At 41.2% G+C, this 22,594-nt stretch overlaps 1 protein-coding gene across 4 annotated transcripts in view; it reads right to left on the bottom strand.

Annotated features, from left to right (window-relative positions):
- The window catches only part of sema5ba (sema domain, seven thrombospondin repeats (type 1 and type 1-like), transmembrane domain (TM) and short cytoplasmic domain, (semaphorin) 5Ba), a 191,909-nt gene that overhangs the window by 58,590 nt on the left and 110,725 nt on the right, over window positions 1–22,594 (bottom strand). For all 4 annotated transcript variants that reach the window (XM_042227660.1, XM_042227661.1, XM_042227658.1 and 1 more), the window contains 3 exons: window positions 5,873–5,935; window positions 4,985–5,083; window positions 4,673–4,886 (listed from right to left, as the gene is read on the bottom strand). In XM_042227660.1, coding sequence (XP_042083594.1) covers window positions 4,673–4,886; window positions 4,985–5,083; window positions 5,873–5,935 — 376 coding nt within the window. The remainder of the gene's footprint in view (window positions 1–4,672; window positions 4,887–4,984; window positions 5,084–5,872; window positions 5,936–22,594) is intronic.

Below are 22,594 nucleotides of genomic sequence, written 5' to 3'. Positions count from 1 at the left end.
CACATGCACAAACAGGATGGACATGACCTGTTAACAGCCGTGTTGGAATGTGCATCACAGCCTACCAAGTCTTTTTAGAGATTGTAATTTTTACACAAAGCAGGGAGAAAACTAATCCGCGTCTCCACACACAGCGACAGCGCCTGTGATGAAAATAACTGCCAGTTTGGGCCGAGCACAAACCAAAGCTCCCGTGGTATCAAAAGAAGAAAGACACAATCAGCAGGAGGAGGGATCCCAACTTTTCAACGCTGTAATCAAGTTTTATTAAAGGGGCGGCGAGTGCCAAAGGCCTCGCTCCCCGACCGCCATAATTACTCTGCGAGAATGTGAGGAAAGCAGCGGTGGCTAATTTAGCAGGTGATCTAATCGACTTATCGAGTTAAATTAAATTAACTTGTGATTCTTATCAGTTCATCCTCAGCTGGTATTTCAAATCGAAGGCGAGTACGAATGCTATTAAAGAAACAGAGAGCTTGTTATTAGCATTTTTATTATACATGAAACCCAAAGGTAATCACAGTGTTTACAGCGGTGGCAAAAAGATTTGTCAAACCTTTGTCAAGATCTCTGTAATGAACTCCGATCCCCCATTTAGACTGTTAATCGGTGCAAACAGGCGTGCTGATGAACAAGTGAGAGTTGCCATGCCTGCAGGGTGACTGACACTGCAAAACCATCATAATGTGTTAGTGCTACTTTCCCTTTAAAGCTAAGGAACTGTTATATGAAAGCTGGTGAGCTAATGTAAGGGATAAGTGTGTGTATTCGGTGTGCTTGAGTCGTTCTGTGTTTACATACTGTACCTGTGTTTATGTGCACTGTATGTGTGTCAAGCAAAGGGCAGGTGGAGCTGACAGATTCTGCATAATATTACCGAAGCTGCGTGGGTGCAAACTGTGATGAACAGAGTTTTGTTTTTTCCCTCTGTACCCTGCTAAGTGATAAACAGATTGTTCAATCTGGCAGGCTGGTTGGGTGCTGGAGTAAAGCTGCCTCCAGTAACGTCACATGATGCCTTAGATCAAACACAATCACTGCTGAAAGTGCACGGCTATTTATTATTCAAGCAAAGGGATGCTGCAGGAATGCAAAGTTGCTCTGCTAAACACAGGTGGGACGGGTTATGTCGGGTAGTTTAATTACATCAACGGGACAGACGAGCTCTTTTGTAAGCAGGTTAGATGCCTCTGATGATCTCTGTTTTCATTTTTACACTGTTCATTTTGTGTCTTTTTGACATGTCTCACTTTTCAGCTGGCTTAGCTGCTAAAAGAGTGGGCAAAAGATGTCTGAATATATCTCCTGCAAAAACCCGTTTTGTACTAAACTAATTTGTTTTGCCAGATAAGATTTGGAGGAAACATATGTCCTTGAGGATTATACTTCCAACCTTTTTTTCCTTTGCAAACAAAGTAAGAGCGCACACACAGCACACAGACCGAGGGTGAGTATGTGTGTATGCAGCTTTAGGTTACTGGAATATTTGGTTTGGATGAAGGAAATATAGAGTTTGTGGTTCATCCGGAGCTCAAACCTAAAGTAGAGTTATACTCATCCTTACTTTGGATTCTGAAAACAACCTGCTCTGGATGTGAGCACAGAAGCTCCACCCACCTGCCATTCAATCCTTCTGTTTGTGAAGAGCAGCCAATAAGAAAAAAGCTGGGTTAAAGGATGTGAGAAGGGTGCTAAAACAGCTTGTTTCAAACAGAGGTTGAAATGAGGGGCTGCAGTAAGGTCCAGTATAAGATACATAATAATTATTGTGAACCGAGTTATGAAAATGTTATCTAGTACAGTCTCATGATAAAAATATGGAGATGGAAATGACTATAATGGATCCACTTTAACTCTTAATTTTATTATAGTCTGACAAAGTTGTGCAAAAAATTCATGATTTATAAAGAAATGATTGCATAACAGCAATAAAATGCTTTAAGGGGGCTCTAACTGTAGCAACAAGAATCCTGCTGTGCAAAGAATAAAGCTCTGCAAGGCCCACAGTATTGTCCAAGTGCAGCGGCTGGAGCATTGGAGAGGTATCAGCAGAGTAATATAAGTCTGGCTATGAAGTTCTTTGTGTGCGTCTATGAATATGATTAGATGTTACAAGTCAGTTGGCAGATGAGCAGCTGAGGATTGAGCCACTCAAAGGGAAGCATGAAAGAAGCAGTTCATGCCAACTGGCTAATACACTGCTCTACCTGAACTAATGCTATACTCTTCTTGCCAGGAGCAGATTTAAAAAGAAAGTTGGAGACATGCTCAGTATTTGCTTTGCATTTGTAGTGTCATTAAGATTTTTACTATCACTTAATAAATAAAATGATCTCTGCAGTATTTAATGTTCTGCAAAAGAAACAGTATTTTGCCAGCGCAAATTAGATCAATGAAAGAGCTTCACATTAGGTTGAAGCATCACTTGTAGCTGAATGCATAAGCATGAGAGATTACAACTTTTTATGTTTTGGTTTCTTTTAATATCTGCCGAGAAACATTTTTCCGAGAGCTGAGAGGAGGTCGAAGGCTAATAGCAAAAACATAAATAAACATGTGGCTACCAATGAGACCTGTGAGGAAACCGAGAGAAGCACGCAGGCATTTTCTTAGGACTTTTTCCTCAGGAGACTGTGCATGTAGCTCCCTGTGACATTCAGATGCATGATGGGAAACAGTTGGTCAGCACCTGGCAGGCAACCAATCCAATAAGAGAAGAGACTGATTAGATCCAGGACCCCCTCCCCGCCTTTGGTTCTGCTGAACTGGAGAGGCTCAGAGCTGGAAATGAGATTTTCATTCACACCCCAAATTCACCGGGGAACACAACTCCATAACACTCATTGCATCAGCCATGAAGCAAAGCAGGCTTCGACCGGCGGAGTGGAGGGCGACATGTGTGCTTCACTGTGCGTGCAGCCAGCTGTGATTATGCTGATGTGCACTCGATCTTTTTTTTTTTTTGATGCTCACTTCCCTTCAACAGGCTTTCTTCCTGTGCCAATAAAGCACACGTGGAAGCATGTGGAGCTTGCACACAGTCTAAATACATACATGCATGTTCAAGCCCACACTTGCATGCACACAGAGGCGGAGTCCCCGGGATGGGGCGAAGCATGCTGTGTGTTGTAATTTCACCCTCTCCCTGCTGTGAGGAATAATTACACCGCTCACTGACTCCTCAGTCCTCAATCTTTCCCGCTTCCCTCTCATCCTCATCCCGGACCTGCAACTCTCTCATCTGTCTGCTATCACTACCACACACTCACACCATCAGACTCACCCACCTTTTAGTTGCACAGCATTTTCCTATTCTTACAGCAAGAAATACAGTTTACACTATTTATTTTTTTAACAGTGAAAGACAATCAGTCGCCATCACCTCTAAATGATGGATTGGCTGCGTTTCTCTCTTTCACGTCACCGGCCAGCAGACAAAACAAGCTATTCCGACTCCACGAAACAGATTCACCGTTTGGGAATTTGGTGATCTGTCTGACATTTAATAGGCCAAATGTTCAGTGGATAAACTGAGAAAATAAGAGGGTGGAATCAAGCAGTAATGAAAATAGTCATTAGTCACTGCCCTCATTACATTAAGAAAGACGTTTTCTGACACGGCTGCTCGTATTTTATACAGATAATTAAACCAGGAGAGAGTTTAATATACATCCAGGCTTTGAAAGAACTGTTAGTCATCTGACATTGTCTGTGAGACTGAAAATGAATCTGACCTTTACTTCCAGAATCGCACATGTTCTCTATATACCGCATCCAGTTATCTCAGTGCTGCTGCATATCAAAGAAACTCGATGACAGCGCTTTTCAGTGGACGGTCCTGCTACATTTCTGCTTGAGTCAGATTGTGTTTTAATGTTTACAGTAGAGGGAAAAAAGGCACAGTGTCAGCAGCTGGGAGATTACTGACACCAGCACCAGACGGACCGACAGTATTTCATGTTCCCCGCCATTCTGTAAATCCCACCAATTCCTATGCCTAACCTGTAACTCTGTGTTCTACACAGTACTTCAATCACAGCCGTCTTTGTAGACCTTTGAAAAAAAAGCATGCCGGATTGATCTATCTTGGCTCTAACATAGGAGGAAATTGTGTTGGAAGCAAAAGTGCCGACTTAGCCCATCTGCCGCTCAAGACAGGACCTGGGAAATGTTTAAAGAAACAGCAGCAGGTATTTTCTATTTGACACAGTATAACCCTGTGGATTATCTCAAATTCAACAGGTCAGATTACTGATCAGATTACTAGTTTTATTTGATTAGATTTCTGGACTCTGACAGAAAAATATAATGGAACATTTACTCAGTCGAACATAAGCAAACCTGTAACTCACACCCCTGAAATTGGATGATTTAAAAGCTCTAAAATGAACCCAAGAGCGCCAGTAACACAAGCTCGCAGCTCTGCAGCATAAGCATTTTATGCACGTCTCTGCTTTTTCATTCAACATTATGTTACAGAATTGAATAACGCCTCCTCCTTTTGGGAATTTCTGGTGGCCATATTTCACAAAATACTGAGTAGCAAAGTAATTAACTAGAATATTAATTGGTGATGAAAATACTCATTATCTGAAGCACAGTTAAAAAAAGACACACTTAAATAAATGACACTCAAATAGGACGTCAGTGTGACCGTGCAGTGATTCTGTACCATTCAGCCATTTGGAGTTGTACTGGGCAGTCCGGAGTGGTGGCATGCCGCCCAAGCTCCGGTATATGACGGGGTCACGGCCGGAGAAATCGATAACAGTGGCGGCATACAGCTCTCCGCTCTCTGTCACCACCGCCGTGGAGTTGTGACGAGGGTCGTACGGGCAGCGGGCCACGCCGTTCACGCTCTCCAGCACGCTGCTCAAGTTGCCCACCTGAATGCAGGGCACAGAGACGGAGCGAGACGGGCGGTGCGTTAAATCTGCAGCCTTTTCATTGCGTTTCCCGCACAGCCGGACACATACATAACTACCTCTCTGGCGATACAACGCGGCTGGAAAGCATTGGTTCCGCACGTTATGACCTCCGTCTTGTTCACCAGCAGGACTCTGACGTAGTTCTGACATTCGGTCTGCAGAGAAGAAGGAAGGGGGAGAACACTTTGGAAAAGTTGAAGTAGAGCAAAAGCTGAGGTGGTTAGCTAAATACTCTTGGACGTGTTGCTGAAAAGAACAATGGACCAAGTCTTTGGGTACCAGCCTGGCATGCAATCAAAGCAAAGCAATTCAGTGTGCAGCTTTTGCTCTTGTGAGTCTATTGTTCAGAAATATGAATACTCGTTTGTAACTAAATGGAAGCCTGTCTGCGACACTGACATAGGCTCTACAATAAGGCAAGAATGTGTTTTAATAAAAAGAATCAAATCTGCTTTAACAAAGGCTGAAAATGGATTTATTGGTCTTTGCGGCTAAGGACTGAGGTAATTGCGGTGATGCAGGTTTCGAAGAAAAATGATAGCCTGTTGTATCAGTGTTGGTATCAGTCTTCACTGTATAGACACTGTGAGAGGAAAAAAAAACCCAAAACAAAACTGTGGTGCAATTAGTTCTTACAAAAATCATTGAAGCAGGAATACTGATCGAACCAATTGTTATCAGATATATTTGAGAGGAAGTCCTTTTGAGAGTCTCACCCAAGACTCTCTTGTGCACATTTTCTTTCCCTTCCCTTTTGCCCTCTCTCTTCACTGCAAGAAAAACAACACTTGATTGAAGGGTCTGAAATAGCTGCTCTGCACAGAGCCCTCCCATGAGGCCCACAAGGACCTCGCCACGACAGCCAGAAGATATCAAAATGGCCTCTCTGTAAGCCAGGCAGTGCTGACATGAAGTGTTGTAATTGGGGGCGTGATGGAGGTTACCTCTGTTTTGCCTTTGCTCTGACAGGACCCCCTGGTCTCCTCGTCCGGTGCCCATTCTGTCGCCTAGGAAACAAAAACAAGAAGGAAAAAAAAGTCCGGTGATGACAAAAGAGGCCGAAAATCAGTCAGCTGAGTCCTTCAGACGCTTACAACAGTTACGCAACAGCACACTGTTGCTAATACTGTAGGCACGCTCAAAAAGATGCATGAAAAGACTTTAACCTCATTGCTGTTTGTTTATTGTGTAAACATGGCGACTGGCTTGGCAGCCCGGAGCTTATTCGAGGGTAGCGGGCAAAGCACGCAACGAGGCATTTGAAGGGCTGAGGACAGCATTAGCATGTAAATGGCTTTCTCTCTCTCTCTCTCGCTCCCTCCTTCTTATCCTTTCTTCTCTCTCTGAAAGTTTGCAGCACTCACCTCCACTCCACCACCTCCACCCTCCCACTGCCCAATTATATTCCTGTTGATGGGTATGTCTTGGGCTTAATTATGGATGCAGTACAGCAGCGCTGCGCGACTGCACTGCAAACACACTAATGCATGAGCATACACACAGTCTGCCTTGGCCACCGGAGCTGCTCTGGCTCTTGTTTAGAGGGGTTGAGAGATGTCCCTTTCTTGGCATTAACTGTACGGTTTATGAGCAGGTGCCAGAGGACCCCCCGTTATGTGTCACTGGCCTCATTTTACTCATCCTCCTCCCCATCTCCTCCTCTTCTCTGATCTCCCTGCCCAAGGAGGAGGTTAACTAAATGTAAAAAAGTCTGCCATTATATAACAACAATTCATCTCTTTCTTATTCTCTTTATTTCCTTCCCTCCCTAAAGGATTAATGTCACGCAGAATTGATAATTATCTACATGTTGGGGGATTGCCAGGAAAACTGGCCAGTGGGACGAAGCTGTGACCCAACATTCAGCGAAGCCGGCCAACTGAGGCCAAACAAGAGTCAACATTAAACTGGGTCACAATTTCATTCGCCAGATGGAGAACTCGAACAAACTCCAAGAGTTAAAAAGGCAAAAACTTTGATTCATTGTGAAGCTCCTCTTAACTAAAACTTCTTTATGTGTAAATTTGTCCTCAGGTGACGCCATTTATTTTATTTTCTGGATCTTCATTTTGCTTAAATTAAAACTCAGTGGCAGAGACCTAAAACTGTATAGCCCTAAGACTCTGTAAAACGCTCTGCTGGGAGAATAAAGTTTTGACTTAATGATCTTTATTTTATTTTTTTCCAGATCCTCACTGCAAAGCGTGTAGCTCAGAAATAATTTAAGAGGAAATAAAACATTCTAAGGACATTTAATCAGAACTTAAGAGAACTGCCAAAACCATTCTGCGGACAAAATGTAGAGTATATAAATAGATCTCTTATCTCACAGATCATGGAGTTTATCAACTATGCTTTAAGGGATGGAAGTTCATGATTTTGGATGATTAGCCTCTGCATAAATTCTTGCTAATGAGTGAAAACGCCACACTGAACAGCGCAATCCGCGGCCTAACGAGCTGCTCAAACATCTGCACGTTATCTTGGGATTTCTTTTCTTGCTTTTATTCTCAGCTTATATTCATAGACAATTCACAACTGTGTGATTGTTTTCTTTATTACTGTGGCAGAACAGTTTCTGCTGCCAAGACACTGCAGGCAAACAGTTCTTAATTATTTTAAATGTCATTCTTGATTCTTTTGGATGCAGCTTAAACCCCTGCTAGTCAATACTGTCTTTGTTAGCGACATACATCAAAGTAAAGATGTTTCTTGTTGTACAGATTCACACCCATCAGTGTGTATATATGTTTACTGTGCCAGACGTGAATGTTGCTCATTAGCCTCGGCAGCACACGGCTAATATGCTCTACGCTACCTGCGCAGCGCTGCAACCGCAGACAAAGTTAGCTACAGGATCCCAAGCATTGTTAGAGATCATACCAGACTTAAATGCGACGAACACATTCACCACAGCAGCTTTATAAACAACTGTGTCGAGTTGATGTTACACACTGTGCTTTAAATGTCATGCTAAGTTTGCACAATTTAATTCCACTGTAGACATCTGGAGGCATAAAGAGTCGGGAAATGGGGACTGCTTTTGTGTGCAAGGCTGACTTTTACTGTCGTTCTTCTAATACAGCTTAGTGCTTTAACCCCTGGGCCATTGTGAGGATGGTGGTAGATCGTTTCAGTGTGACGGTCGGGGTGAGGAGCTGAATCAAATGGGAAACACGCCTCGAGGGATGGATGCAGAAAGACAACACGCACACGTTAAGAGGAAACTGTGGTGTTCCTGCTCTCACTACTCTGTTGCCAGCTGAAGAGAAAAAATTTTGACATGTTGATGCCATACTTGAAACATCAAACTCAGATCTGTTACTACAAGTAATAAATCTGATGCTTTGATAAACATTATGCTAACAGTGGAACCCCAACCTGACCAACATCAACTATTAAAAAAGAGGACTAACAACTAGACAGCCACACCAGGTCTCCATATGATCATCAAAAGATCTCCCAACAAATATATATGTATAAAAGCCACTATAGGTTGTAGAATGAATAATGGAGAATACAGATGCTCCACAAAGATGTTGCTGCAACTAGAAACAGAGATGATGAAGGAGGATTAAATGCAAGCAATACAGTTTGGAATTGATAAACTAAACGAAGTGTAAAAAACAGTTTTCCGTCAGAGTGGATCACCCTATCCCTGGCATCTTCCTCTTTCACACCCACCCTCTGCATCTCCACCTTCACTACATCCATGAATCTTTTTTCTGAGGTCTTCATATTTTCCTCCTGTGGCAGCTCCATCCTCAACATCCTTTGTCCAATATAGTCTATCCCTCCTCTGCATATGTTCAAACCATCTCAACCATAACTCTCTAACTTTGTCTCCAAACTTCTCAGCCTGAGCTGTCCCTCTGATATAGTCATAAATTCATCCATCCTGGTCACTCCCAATGAAAATCTTAGCATCTTAGCATCATGAAGTTATATTAAGCTCCTGCAGACAGTAAAATACCAGTAAGTGTGCTCTGGCCCGTATTGATAGTTACAGCTCATCTCCCTGTCTCCCACAGCAGCTCCCTTCAATTAACCTGCCTCAGACTGCCGTGCAGTCTGAGGCCGGCAGCAGGGGACGGCTATATAAAGTAAACTGTGATTAAAATGAAACTTGAGCTCCAGATACCGAACACGAAGCAGACGAAAAAGTGAAAATATTGAAAGTAGCTAATGTGCTCCGCGGGAGCTCAACTTTCGAGTCATGTCACTAGTGCTGCTGCCAAACAAGTATGCACGCAGTCAACAACCTGAAATCCACTTCCCCTGAGTACAGCGAACAGTGCGGCACCTGCCATTCAGAGAGCAGCTCCGCCCCCTCCGCACTCCATCATTCTGCCCGTTGAAATGAAAACACTGCTCCTTCACAGCCCCGTGCCTGTCAGCCCATGACAGCCTGGGGACTGATGGGATGACGTCATTTGCAAACACACACACACACGCACAAGCACAGGCAGATGGATGCCTTTGCGATGAATCATGGCTTGGAGCATTACCATCTTTTCTGCAGGGCCCCGTCTCCAAGGATCCCCATCGACTTAACCCTGTGACCTTCACCAGAAAGTGCCACCCTCCTTGCCGTCCCCCCCTCCCCACCCCTTTCTCTGTCCATCTCCTCTTCTTCACACCACTTTGGAACAAAGCAACGCTCACACAGAGGCTGTGAGAATACCAGCTCTACCTCAACATCCTCTCCCTCAAATTCCTACACTCCATACCAAGTCCTGAATGGCCTGACTGCCATTTACCAAATGAATAAAAGCTACGCAATGTGCAGGCAGGAGAGGTCCCTTCTGCAAACAGGAAAATTATGACTACTTTAAAAAAATAAATGACTTTGGAACCTAGAGTTTCAATTAAGTACAAACGCTGCTTTGTTTAAAATGTTCTTGTAGTTAGAAACAGTGTTGCCAACTTAGCGACTTTGTCGCAATATTTAGCGAGTTTTCAGACCCCCTTAGCAACTTTATTTCTAAAACGCAACTAGTCAAATATGGCAACTTTTACTGGTGTTATTAGGACGACTTATGACCACTTTTTGACATGAAAGGACGCATGGCTCTTACTCTCAACGAGCAGCGGTGCTACCGTGGGTACCTCACCCGTGCCAAAGTGCTCACAGGCGGCAGATCATCCTCACACAGCAGTCGCCCCCAGCTGCTGTCAGAGCAGGAGATGTTCACCCCTACGCGTCCACACTGCAAATGAATGAGCGAAGCCGCTGCTCCCGCCCTGACTGTAATGACGTCAGTTCTTCTTTTACTCTTACTTTTTGTGGATCACAAGCTTTAAACCTACTTAAAATCACACACACACACTTTTTTGTGTGTCTATGTGTGTGTGTAACTCTGCTAGAGTGCCTGTTTTGGGTCACTTTTGCCGGTACCAAGCCCGGATAAAGGAGGAGGGTATTTAATTACTTTTTTTTTATTTTTTTATTTTTTTATTTTTTATTATGATATTAAAAAAAATTGCTAAAAGAATTTAATTTGTAGTTCTAAATATATTCTAAATGCATTTAGGGTGTTTTTTACTCACTTTATTTCTCTCTCCTACATGTAGGTTACGATTACATAAGCATGACCAATTATGCAAATTAGGCAATGATTTAGCCAGTTCTAGCATGTTTAGGATGACCAATAGCGATTTTCCTTACTGAGGTGTTGACAACACTGGTTAGAAATGACTGTGGTGCGTCTGTAGGTGTATACACAATACATATTCAATGTACAATGCTAAATTAAGCTAAGGTAACTGGCCACTCAATTTAGCATAAACAACTTACATATGAGAAAACAACTATCCTGCCTGAGTACATCATTATAACTTGTTTTTTTCAAGCCAAACCAAAATAAATAAATAAAAAATAAACACTGTAAACCAGTTTACAGTGTTTAATTTTAGCAGTTAGCTTAGTATTAAGCATATAGGCTAACTATGCTACACAGGTTAAATAGGCTAAACATTAGTAAGTTATTGATTTTTTCAAATAAAGTTCGCTCAAATGTCTTTATGATAAGATGTCCTGACTGTAATTTGAACTGATGACTTTGTGACAGTGAAGCAGCGCCAATAAAATATTATATTTCATGCTGTTAGTGATACTCAAGCAACAATCACCAGCTAATAGCCTAAAGCAAAATTTCATTAGCATGTCTAAAAAAAAAAATTATGCTACTCTAGCTCCCTTTTTTGTATGCCCCTGTTCCATAGTCACACTACAGGTACCCAAGGCTGATAGCCAGAAAAACGGGGATACAAACTGCTTTCCATATAAAAGTCACCCAGCATCCCAACCCCAAACTCCTCACCTAAAAAATTCCATATGTGGTTATATCACATTCTGACTCAGAACTCCTGCCAATTTAGGCGCTGTGCAAATGTCTGCTGGGTGTGCGAATGGAGGCATCTGACACAACTCAATCACACTTCTTTTCTCACACTATCTTTAAATGCCAGATGTATGTTTTGCATCTCTGAAGTGTGACATCCACGTTTAGTGGTTTTTATAATGAGTTTTCCTTCATTTTACATTTCCTTCAAAATCCAAGAAGCAGGAGAGGAAATAGCTTTCCATTACTAAGACATTGATATATAAACACATTAAAAAATAAACAAACAAAAAATTGCAATCACTGTCCTTGTTGCAGAAAATATCGCAAAGTTAAAGACCCATGTGTCTACTAACTTCCTGCCATTTTTCATGCTCACACACCCCAGGGCCACAGAGGCTTTATTATTTGCGCCTGTAGTCTCAGTTGCATGTTAGAGTTCATTTCCATCTATTAGTGGGGCCAGCAACCATGTACAAATCCCCACCATCAATTCCACCTCCAAACCTGAGCATGACACTCCATTTCTCCCAATTTTGTCTCGCCGTAGACACAATAGGAATATCTTGCCAGCGGCGCCGTTCTTAAAGGAGCAAAGACAGAGGAAAAACATGAATTTTTTATGGGCAAATAAAATTGCAGAAAATACAATTAGCAGCAAGATAGAGGATTCATCACTTTTACTGCATAAAGGTGGCAGCTGGGCTCGAAAATGAATTCTATTTTTACGAGAAATTGAGAGAAAAGGGGGGTGGGGGGGGGAGAAGATGGTGAGTGGGAAACGCTAATGAAGTAAAGAGAATCTGCAAGCGGTGGCGGCTGCAAATATGGTCTTTCCTGAAATGTGGTGCTATGTTGATAAGGCTGCCTCTCACTGACACACTGCTAACATCATGTGTGACAACTAATTATAACTCATGAATATTGTAAATAAGTGTGTCAGGGGAGTAATGGTTGTTTGAATAGGAGCTGTCTGACACTTGTTACAGTCGAGACAGATTTGTATAACAATGCAAAAGGATTGTTCCTCACTGTTGTTAGTTCAGTCTAGAAAAGCATTAAAATATGAAAAAAAAAGCATCCCTGGAGTATTTAATATAGAGCCTAATAAATAAATACCTTTAACCAGCTACAGCTAAACCATTATTCAATATGTACATAATGGTTTGAAATGCAGAACGGCTCATTCAGAATAAAATGTTGTGTGTTGATGAGTATTATCCATGTAAGCAGGTTACTTTACAGTCACAAAAATGTATTCTGTATTCACCACAGGCTCTTCCTCTAAATACTCCTCCATTGTTGAGCTTGAGGAGAGAGAAAAAAATGGCATTATCGTACACTGATCGACTGTTGATCACGTCCCCTTGTTTCCACCTCTCCCTGCCATTTCAGGCACCAATAAATCACACCTAGTCCATACACTCCCAGACTTAATGCTTGACAGTATGGCCAGATTTGGCACAAATTGGTGCCCAGGTGGTGCAGAAGAAAAACAGTCAGCAGCTAAAATAGTAACACGGGAGCGAACACCTGTGAGCCGTGATCGCAGGTGGGAAACCAGTGACGCATCATGCGCTTGCCTTTAACACTTGTCAGTCAGGCTTTTGATGTTACGTGACATGTTATGTTCAGCACTAGTAATGTATTTGCAACATTACTCTAACTGTTCCAGTTTCTGCATCAGTACTGGCTAAAGATGAGATCTTAAATAAATACACTGACATCACAAGCAGACAATGACTGCCTCACTCAAAAAGCCACCTCTTCCACACTTTCCCTCTCTGATGTCCAAAGGTGACACGTCCTGATGCTTTGGGAGATAAATATTGCACTGGATGTTGAAAGGAAGCGGAAACTCAAACTCATAACGAGTACATTAGGTGTTCAGAAGTGGCATTGTGTATTTTGTCTTGCCACCAGCTTTTAAAAATCACAGCTTTAAAAGCTTAAATGCTTGTTTTTTCCGTCTCTCTCTCTGCTGGTTTTGGAAATCATACAAACTGCGACACTAAATTGTGAAATTGTTAGCTGAAAGCTATAAAGTGGGCAAATTTAACTTCTCAGAATTTTGACACAAAGTAAAAGATTCTAGTCAGCATATGGTTTCTTATACAGCAAACGCGGTGTGTGGTTTTTATACACTTTTGGTTTCCATTGTACTCTGGATATTATTATTCTCTGAATGTACTTACAGGAAGTGTGAGACTGCTGTAAGCATAAAAATATGACCTGCGTGTGAAGCTGCCTGCTGGATGACAGGTGACACAAAAATGGATGCACGTCCATCTGTGTCATTCCTGAAAATGAAACGTCTTAGTAACTTGAGGAATGACCTGATTAATTTTCGTTGGCCAAAGGTCAAGATTACTCTTGTAAATGAACACCAGAGGAAATGGACTCTGGGATGAACTCAGAAAGTGGTGGTCAAAGATCAACGTCAAAGTTGGGTCAAAAATTAATTACAATTTGATCCCAAAGGTCGCTGGGACTTTATTCCCAAGTTTTGGACTGTGTAACTGCTCACACGCCGATGCTTTTTTACAGATTCACACATTGCTCAGTAATGGGTCATTTACATCAGAGGTAGAGTACAAGAAAGAAAAAAATACATATAGGTCAAAGGCAACGAGTGTGCAGATTAATTCACAGCCTTAAAAAAGAGACAAATGATTGGACACTAATGTGTCTTCATCACAGTCAAATAGTTGAAGATATGAGAAAAGCACTTTTAGCTGACCTTGACCAGGTGTCTAAGTGTCATTGGGTATTTACCTGAATGTGGTTACAGTCTAGTGGATTTTAAATAAGAGTGGGAGTTACCACAGTCACTGTGAAAATGCCACATCCCTCACAATATGTCAGAAGTGTCTATTACCTGCATATATTAGAAGGTGCACAGTGTCTTCATCCCGGTTTTGTCCGTCCTTGTGCCAATTTGTGTAGCAATATTTTGTTTCACGCTGCTGTTATGTTGAACCATTAAATATTAAAAGTGCCTTCATATGAAAAATAGTTCAGATTTGCTATTGAGCCACTTTCATTCCATTTGCACCCTGATTGGGGAAAATCATCCTTCAACAGCAAAATGCAAACAAAGGAATACACAAGTAAATACATGCATATTTACATAAAACACCCACAGGCTTGCATTCATGTATACAAACACAGACATATAGGATTTCCCCAGCTACAAAACCACTGATGAATGAAACACTATTTTCAGCAATCCTTTGTCTCGCGGCTCGATGTATCGCAACACTGATACACGGACACACCCACATCCTCTCCTTTGTGTTTCCTCCCCACACGCACAACAACGATGTCCATTCACAATCCCCCACACACGGACACGCAGACACGCACACTTGTTAACCGAGAGCTCATCTGCTCATACCTCCCCTTGTCAAACTCCCCATTCTGACAGAGTGAAGCGGTGCAGCAGGAAGCCATTAACCTACACCTTCATCTACATACTGCTCGGACATGGAGAGCACAGTGCTGCCATATTCAGCACACATTCCAGGAATTAAATACACTTGTTGTCAAAGACATCTATACAAACACCAGCAAACACACAGCAGGAGCAAATGGTAATTCATCTGCAAATGCAAACCTACAAGGACTTCATGCTATCTTACTCTGTTTTGGCATGAAAAGCAACATTTAGAAAGATTTACCAGTGTAATGTTTTCTTAATGCTTTTAACAGTGAAAAAAATCTTTTGATACACAGCTACACACACTAAAAATGTGTGCAAATCATTAATATTGACAACACTGCTTGAGTTGATTTCTTGTTTGCTTTCATGCCCTTTAACAAGATATCAAATCAAGGATTCTTCTATAAGGGCATATGTCAAAAAAAGATAACACTGATGCTCTATGATTTCTGGAGCATATGATTTCATTCAAATACGGGTAGACAGAAACATTTCATTGTCCTTTTACAAGAAACTATTGTTCTGGTATCAGTATGAGGAGATTTCAAGAGACGCCTATTTCAAATAGTGCTGCACAGGGTCAGGTGTGTGTGTCAGGGATGAAGACCTACATGCAGACACTGATCAAAGGGATTTGGTGTTATTGAACAAGCTTATAGACACTTCAAAAAAAGAGAACTGTTTTTTTTTACTAAATATACCCACCAACGAAAAAAATAAGACTGCAGCTGGTTAACATCACAGCTCAGATGGGGGTCCCAAACATGTTTGCATCCTGTCAACATGTCACTAGCATGATCCTGTATATGGATGTTTTTTCCTGTAGAGTGATGCTGTTGGCAGGTGCAGTCTGACAGACAGAAAACAAGGTTTGTGGATTTTTTAGTAATAAAAACCTGTTTTCTGAAATGAGACATTTCAGTTTTTTAGATGTTTTTAGGCACTATGAGCAACACAAGTCAAATACCATCTAGTTTCATTACATTCAAGAGATGGTAGATATTCCCCAGCAAACACATCCAAACCCACACTAACACATCTACATGGATAACCACAGACCAGAGGAAAGCCACATATATTTCATTTTCCGGTGAACTGTCTCTTTAACGTTATTTAAATGTAAACTAGATGTTTTGTAGTCATGCTCGTGGATATTTTATGACAGAAATTATTCAAGTAATGATACTGGGAAGAGGAAGCTTTTTTTCTCTTCTCCTTTGATGTTAATGCCGAGATGAATACATTGCTTGGTTCAGCATTTGTAACAGCCTGTATGTGGTTGCCCACTCGCCACGCTGCTGCCTCCTACTCACTGCAATTCCACACGCAGGTGAAGGCAGACAGTCTCTCCATGACCAGCCCACTAGCACGCTGGATTATCCCTCGTCTTCCTCAAACACTTAGTGTACTGTGCTTACCCGCACAGGTATGGTGATTCACGCAGGAACTGCATGCACTAACACAGTGTGCTGTTTAGCGTGTGCATTGTATTATTTTTATCTTTGAAGTGGTCAAAAGTTGATTGTTAAAGAAAAGAAGCGACATTTAATCCATCCATCTGTTTTCCTAACTTCTTAACTATGAAAATAAGTAAACAACTTTGCAAAAACCAGTGACAAAAAACGATTCATTTGATACCACTGCAATACAAATTTTGTTACTGTTTCCTAGCCGGCTGGTAAAGCTGCAGCACATTACAGGGTGACATGTAGCCCACGTTTGCTCTCAGCTCTGTAGCTCACAGATTATGCCTGCACTCCGACAAAGGCCGCATCAATAATTAAATCTCCGTCCAAACTGAAGCCCAGAAATTAATGAAGAGTGTGAATGAAATCAGCTATGACTCATCAAATGCAGGGCAAGAGCGGAGCTTGATACTGTGAGCGAAACAGGGGCACGAATATCTCGGCTCGGTAGCTTAACGGCCATCCAGTGGCCTTCCATTCATTTTGAATGTCCCCGTTTTCTCTGTGAATCCAACTGTTTTTGCACTGAAAGCACTCGGACGATATTCAATTAAGATTTATTTATACAATATAACTGTAAAACAACAGGTGTTTTTAACGATGATACAATATTAAGGACAGTGCACAGCAGTGATTGGTGGGAGGAACTCTTTTTATCCAGGAAGAAACCTCCAGCAGAGCCAGGCTCAGGCATAGAGACACCACAGGATAAAAGACAAACTATGGGAGAGAAATTTATAACGCAGATGAATAATCATTGATGTGTACAAGGGAAGGTCAGTGTGTCTTCAGTTTAGCCAAAGGTCAGTTTCTCTCGTCCCAAAGGAATTTAGGCATTCAACAAAAACACCTACAACAACAAATCCAGACAGATGGGACGCTCCCAGCCATCTCTGTGGAGGAGGGATTTTTCATCAGACATGTCCTGAACAAAAGAGCAAGCAGCGACATTGACCTGTTGAATCAACTTTGCTCTCTTGACCTTGATTAGCTGCAGGGAAACTGCACACGCTGGGGCCAAACAACAGCGAACAGTCAAACCAGCTGCTCTCCCCTGCAGTAAACGGCCTTTGGACAAACTGGTAGGTTTAATCATCCAACCACTCGATTTTCCATGCAGAAAAAAAAAAAAGCTACAAGTATGCTACAATCACTATCAATACTGTCAACTATCACAATATCAATAAAATAAAGCACATTTTCCTCATGATGATAGATATCAACAGCAACGTGCTTTCCATAATTATCAACACATGATGTAAAACTTGTTGCACATACACATTCATATCCAACATGTCAATAAGACATCAGAAATTTGTGTAAAATAGACTAAAACACTGAAAATATATGCAGTGAGAAACAAGGAAAAGCTTAAAAAAAACATATAGATGATCAATATAGTTGCTGATTCAACTTGATTCAGTTCATGAATTGATAAACTAAAGAAAAAATAACATGCTAAGGTCACATCGTCACGATTCCACAAAAAGGTAATGTGGCAGATTTGCATCGTCATTCGATTGCAGCATTAGCGAGCTACAAAAATCTATGCATTAACATCAAAGAAGTACAAACATTGGCCAAAACGAGAATAAAGAAGAAAACTGAGTAGAACATATATTATAAAGTCAAACTACACAGAGAAGACTGAGTGAGAGCAAACGCATCTTAGTTTAAATACAGATTACAGTGTTACACTACTTTGGTTGAATGCCACTGTCAGCCTGAAGAAACCATCATGTCACGCAGCGGGACGGCCACCTGGGGGTTTGCTCATCATCAGCTGGCTGTGGGAGCCCGAGCACATGGCTCAGCTCAAACAACCGCAAACACAAACAACATATCAAGGACAAGCAATCCCAGGCCCTGAACACATGGGGGTGAGGGCACTCCCGCTTTAGAACTTCTGACATTTCCCAGCAAGCAAACCCGAGAAAAAAACTAAAAGTCTCCGACTTGGAAGATAAGGACACAGCAAATAGAGGTAACCTTAAAGGAAAGTACGTCTCAGGCAATGTGGTGAAAAGCCACAACGACCCCAGATTCATATTAGGGCTGATAGTCAGTGGAACTCTAGAGGGAAATAACTAAGAAGTATACTTTTAGGGAAGCGTGATATCACAAAAATGACACCATTGTCCTTTTCCATAACCCCTTCCTCCCTCCTTCCCCAGCCGCCCCATGCATTTACAGAAAGGCCAAACCAATCAGAGGGAAATTTGACTGTGCTCTGCCACATGGAACACTGCAGTTCAACGGCGGCACACCTACAGGAACACGCACAAAGCTCACGAGTCAAGCTAAGCTGTTTTCCTGTGTCTCACTCCACTACATTTCCAGCTTTCTCCTATAATGTCTCGGTTTCACAATGGCGTGAGGCTCCACTTCAGCATGACATTTACGCTCATTATAGTATTTTTAAGTGACGTCAGCACGCATAATCTTTGGAGTAAAGGGGCTGCATATTGATGTACACCCAGATTGTTCTATACAATAGAAAACCAGCAGAGCAACACAATGAATGGGCACACGAGAAAGATTCAATGAAAGTATTAACCTGATAGAAAATGCAGCGACAGTTCCGCATCAGGAGCAAATACAATGTTCTTCTGAGGAGAAATGTCACAGAGACGCCCTGAGATTTATTTATTTTTTCCACTGTATGTGGGGTTGAGAAAAAGAAAAGAAAAAAAAAAAAAAAAAAAAAAAACAAGTGTGCAAAGGCAGAGGGAGCTATAGAGAAAGTAACCACGTAGAGATTGTGGAGTGGAAGGTTAAGGCAGGTGGAGACAGATACGCGGAGATCCAGACAGTAATATGGTGTTTACACATTCCACCTCCATGTTGCTTCTGTCTTATCTATGCAGGGATTATCTGATGGACTGACAAAGACCTCTCTCCTCCCCCTCAAATCACCTTCTTTCACTTCGCTGCACTAGCAGATATTGCAATTGGAAGAATTAAAGAATTGGGGGGGGGTTGACTTACTCCTGTTGCTGTTATGAAACGCCTTTTTGTGCAAATACTTTTAACTATTAACTTAAACAGCTCACATTGTCTTAATGTGAAGATATTTATTCTGAATGAGCTCATTCAGAAAAAAGGATATAAATGTCGTGTTTTGGAAAGCTTATATTAGACTGATAGTCATAAAATGCATCATTCAGTATGGCCAAATAAATCGATTGATTGACAGGTAAGCTGAAGGGAAATAAAATCGAATAAGAGTAAACTGTTAAATCTCACTTGCAAGAAACAAAAGCACATTCACCACTGTGTGAAAATACAGGTTTTACTCAAAAAGCCCATGAAAAGAGGATTATGCTGCAGACTGGGTTTGAGAAGCTTTTGTGGAAATGTTCATGTATCAGAGTGAAGCTTTGACATGGCTGGAAGCCATCTAGCCAGCTGCTGTGAATCCATGCTGTTGGAGGAAGCTCTTCCCTGTCAGCAGATTTTTCAGATCCATCTTTAAAGCTTACAGGGGTTAAGTGTGTATAAATAAAAAATATTGGTAATAGTCAGAGTAATCTTCAGACCATTTTTTTGTACTTCTGTCTATTATTTTCATTTTCAGAAAACTAAAAATGCTGGTTTTAGTCACCTGAGCAGGGTTAGAAATGCACTCAGTTCCTAAAATAACCCAAAAGTGAAACAAACAAACAGAAAAGTCTTTTCAATCCTTCATATTTCTAACCGCAGTCCACCTCCTTCCAGTTTCCCTCCCTTATCCATTTTGTTTCCATATCATATAAACACTATCTCTGCTAGTGCTGTTACTCATCATACAGACAGGTCACATTGCAAAGAAGAAAAAAAACAGTAAATGTAACAAATAAATACCAGGCTCTAGAAATAAGTGGTAAAAGGTTTATTACACTGCTGGAATAAGTCAAATAGAAAACTTGTTTCAACTTCTTCTTTCACAGTTTTCTCGCACTTTTAACACCTTTGCAGAGCACTTTGCAGTGTTTCTCATTTAAACACAACAATCGACAGCAGACACAATCCTCTGCCAGAGCAGAGCTACCGCTGCTCCATGAAGAGCATTATCTCAGAGTCCAATCACAGTGTTCCTGAAAAGCAGACAACTTTACATGTCTTTTTCGCCCTGTTTTTCTACATAAGAAGGAAATGTGCTCTGTCAGAGCACATAACAGTAAGGTAAGAAATTTCAAGGGCAGACACAGTAACCCCGTCTCTGAACTTCACAGTCGGGAGCTGAGGAATCAAAACTGGCACACAGGTACATTTTAGGACCTGAAGGTTTTTATCTATATCAGTTGTCACGACATATTCGTGTTGCCTAGTAACCACTTACCACTAGTAATCCAGAGTATTCAGAATACGTTACTCTCATTGAGTAACGTAACGGAATATGTTACAGAATACATTTTGGGGCATGTATTCTGTAATCTGTAGTGGAATACATTTTTAAAGTAACCTTCCCAACACTGATTACATTCAATCACTTCACACACTAAGTTATGAAGTCAGGTTTACTGTATTTGTAGACTTTACCATAAGTTTCATGTCAAATAAATGACTGTATGAATGTACTTAAGGCGATGGGATTCAAAGCCATGTAAATGAGTTCAGCCTGCAAAATCCTCCTTTATCCAGCATGTAATTTTATGTGTTTCTCAAGTGCATGGTTTTGACATGTATAGGCAAACTATAAGGAAAATAGGGTAAATATGTTGGGTGTATATTTGACAAAAGCTTGCATAACGATTTTTCATTACATACTTTATGGGGGTCGCCAATGTTTGACCGATGAGTGGAGTGGTACACAAATTTTTTAGACAGTTGATGGTTGACATGGTATTTCAATTATACATAGAAGTAAATACAAATATACTTATAAGCAGCACAAACATATCAAATAACAAAGTGGTGTGGGCATGCATTAATAATTAATATATAACTGTAATAAATTAGCAGTTTAGCAGTATATTTACTAGTTTATCATATCAAAAAAGTCCTTGAAGGCACTTTAAACACTTTAAATCTTTTTTTTTTTAAATCTGCCTAAAATATATGACTTTATGATTTATCATTTAAATTAAAGAAAAAAGATGACCAGTTAGACACACACATAAGATTGGAATTGGAAGCCTTGTGACCTCGTACCTACTTACTGACTGTTACTAGTTACATTCTTCACCATCTTATCACAAAAGGCTAATGCCGGAGCCTTTGAAGCTTTGACCTTGCTAGATAAGGCATATCTCTAAGTGCATGTAAAAAAAAGGTTTAAAAAAATGAAAGCAGGAGAAAAGAGATAAGTCAAGTGCAAAAATAGGTAGAGGTAATTATGTGAGTATGTATATTTGTGAGGAGCGAGCTTCAAGCAGTAGTATGTGAAAAAAAAAATCTGAAGAAAGGGGCGATCCATCCAAATATTTGGTATTATTCTTTGGCTTTGTGGTCTTGTACAAATATGTTAGCGGGAGACAAATCAATATTCTATCTCCTGTTAGTACCTTGCAGCATGTGGAAGAAAGAAAGATCTATCTAAACAGGGGTCTGCTTGTGTTATTTTCTATTACTCTGAAACTACAAAAGAAGGTAAAAGAAAGGGAAGAAGGATAAAGAAAGATGGGGACTGGTGAGGATTTATTCCCATTTTGGGCATCAAAAGTTTGCCCATCAAAAGTTGCTGTTTTTTCTTACCACACGTGGCAGAACTGCATCCCAACAGGAAACATATGCAAGAGAGAGAGAACCGGTTGACAGAAACAGAGTTGTTGCTTCAGCTCTCCATTCCCTCTTCCACACATCAAACACTTGAGCCTTTTCTATAACTCTGCTGCTTTCACTACTCTCCCACTCCTCTTTTTTATCCCCCACTATGCAAGCACACACACACACACACACACACACACACCTCCCACCACCTTGATTGCGTCGGAGATCAGGTCGGCCAGCGTATCAGAGAGGCAGAAAGCTCTGTTAGTGGGGGTTGCTTGGACAGAACATGTGGGAGGTTTGCAATCACACCCACCACCAGCACTAATGCGAGTGCTACATTCCAGAAAAAAAAGACGAAGAGAAAGGTTGAAAAGGAAGAGCGAAGCAGGGGAAAATAGAGACACCGCACTCCAAGAATATGCAGCAGCATCTGATGTTCAGAGTCTGAGTGCTACCAGAGTAGGATGCCTGAGCAGTCCCACTGTGAGGCACCTGGGTGGGTGATAGTGTGCACTTGTGTGAAGCATACAGTTGTATGCAGGTAACAGCAGGGTACTTTGTGTTTGCATATGTATTATAACTTCACTGACAAAGACATAATTTATTCATGCATGCCCACTGTTTTTTGTTTGTTTATGAGCATTAATGGTTTGACTGACTTAAATATTTGAGTAGTTTGTTGGTAATGATGAATACTACCACCACTATGGGACAACTAGG

Source organism: Haplochromis burtoni, unplaced genomic scaffold (assembly GCF_018398535.1).
Source record: "Haplochromis burtoni strain Fernald_Lab_line unplaced genomic scaffold, NCSU_Asbu1 Contig_275, whole genome shotgun sequence".
NCBI lineage: Eukaryota > Metazoa > Chordata > Actinopteri > Cichliformes > Cichlidae > Haplochromis > Haplochromis burtoni.
The sequence above is the reverse complement of the archived record's forward strand: the minus strand, read 5'-3'. Positions and strand labels throughout refer to the sequence as shown.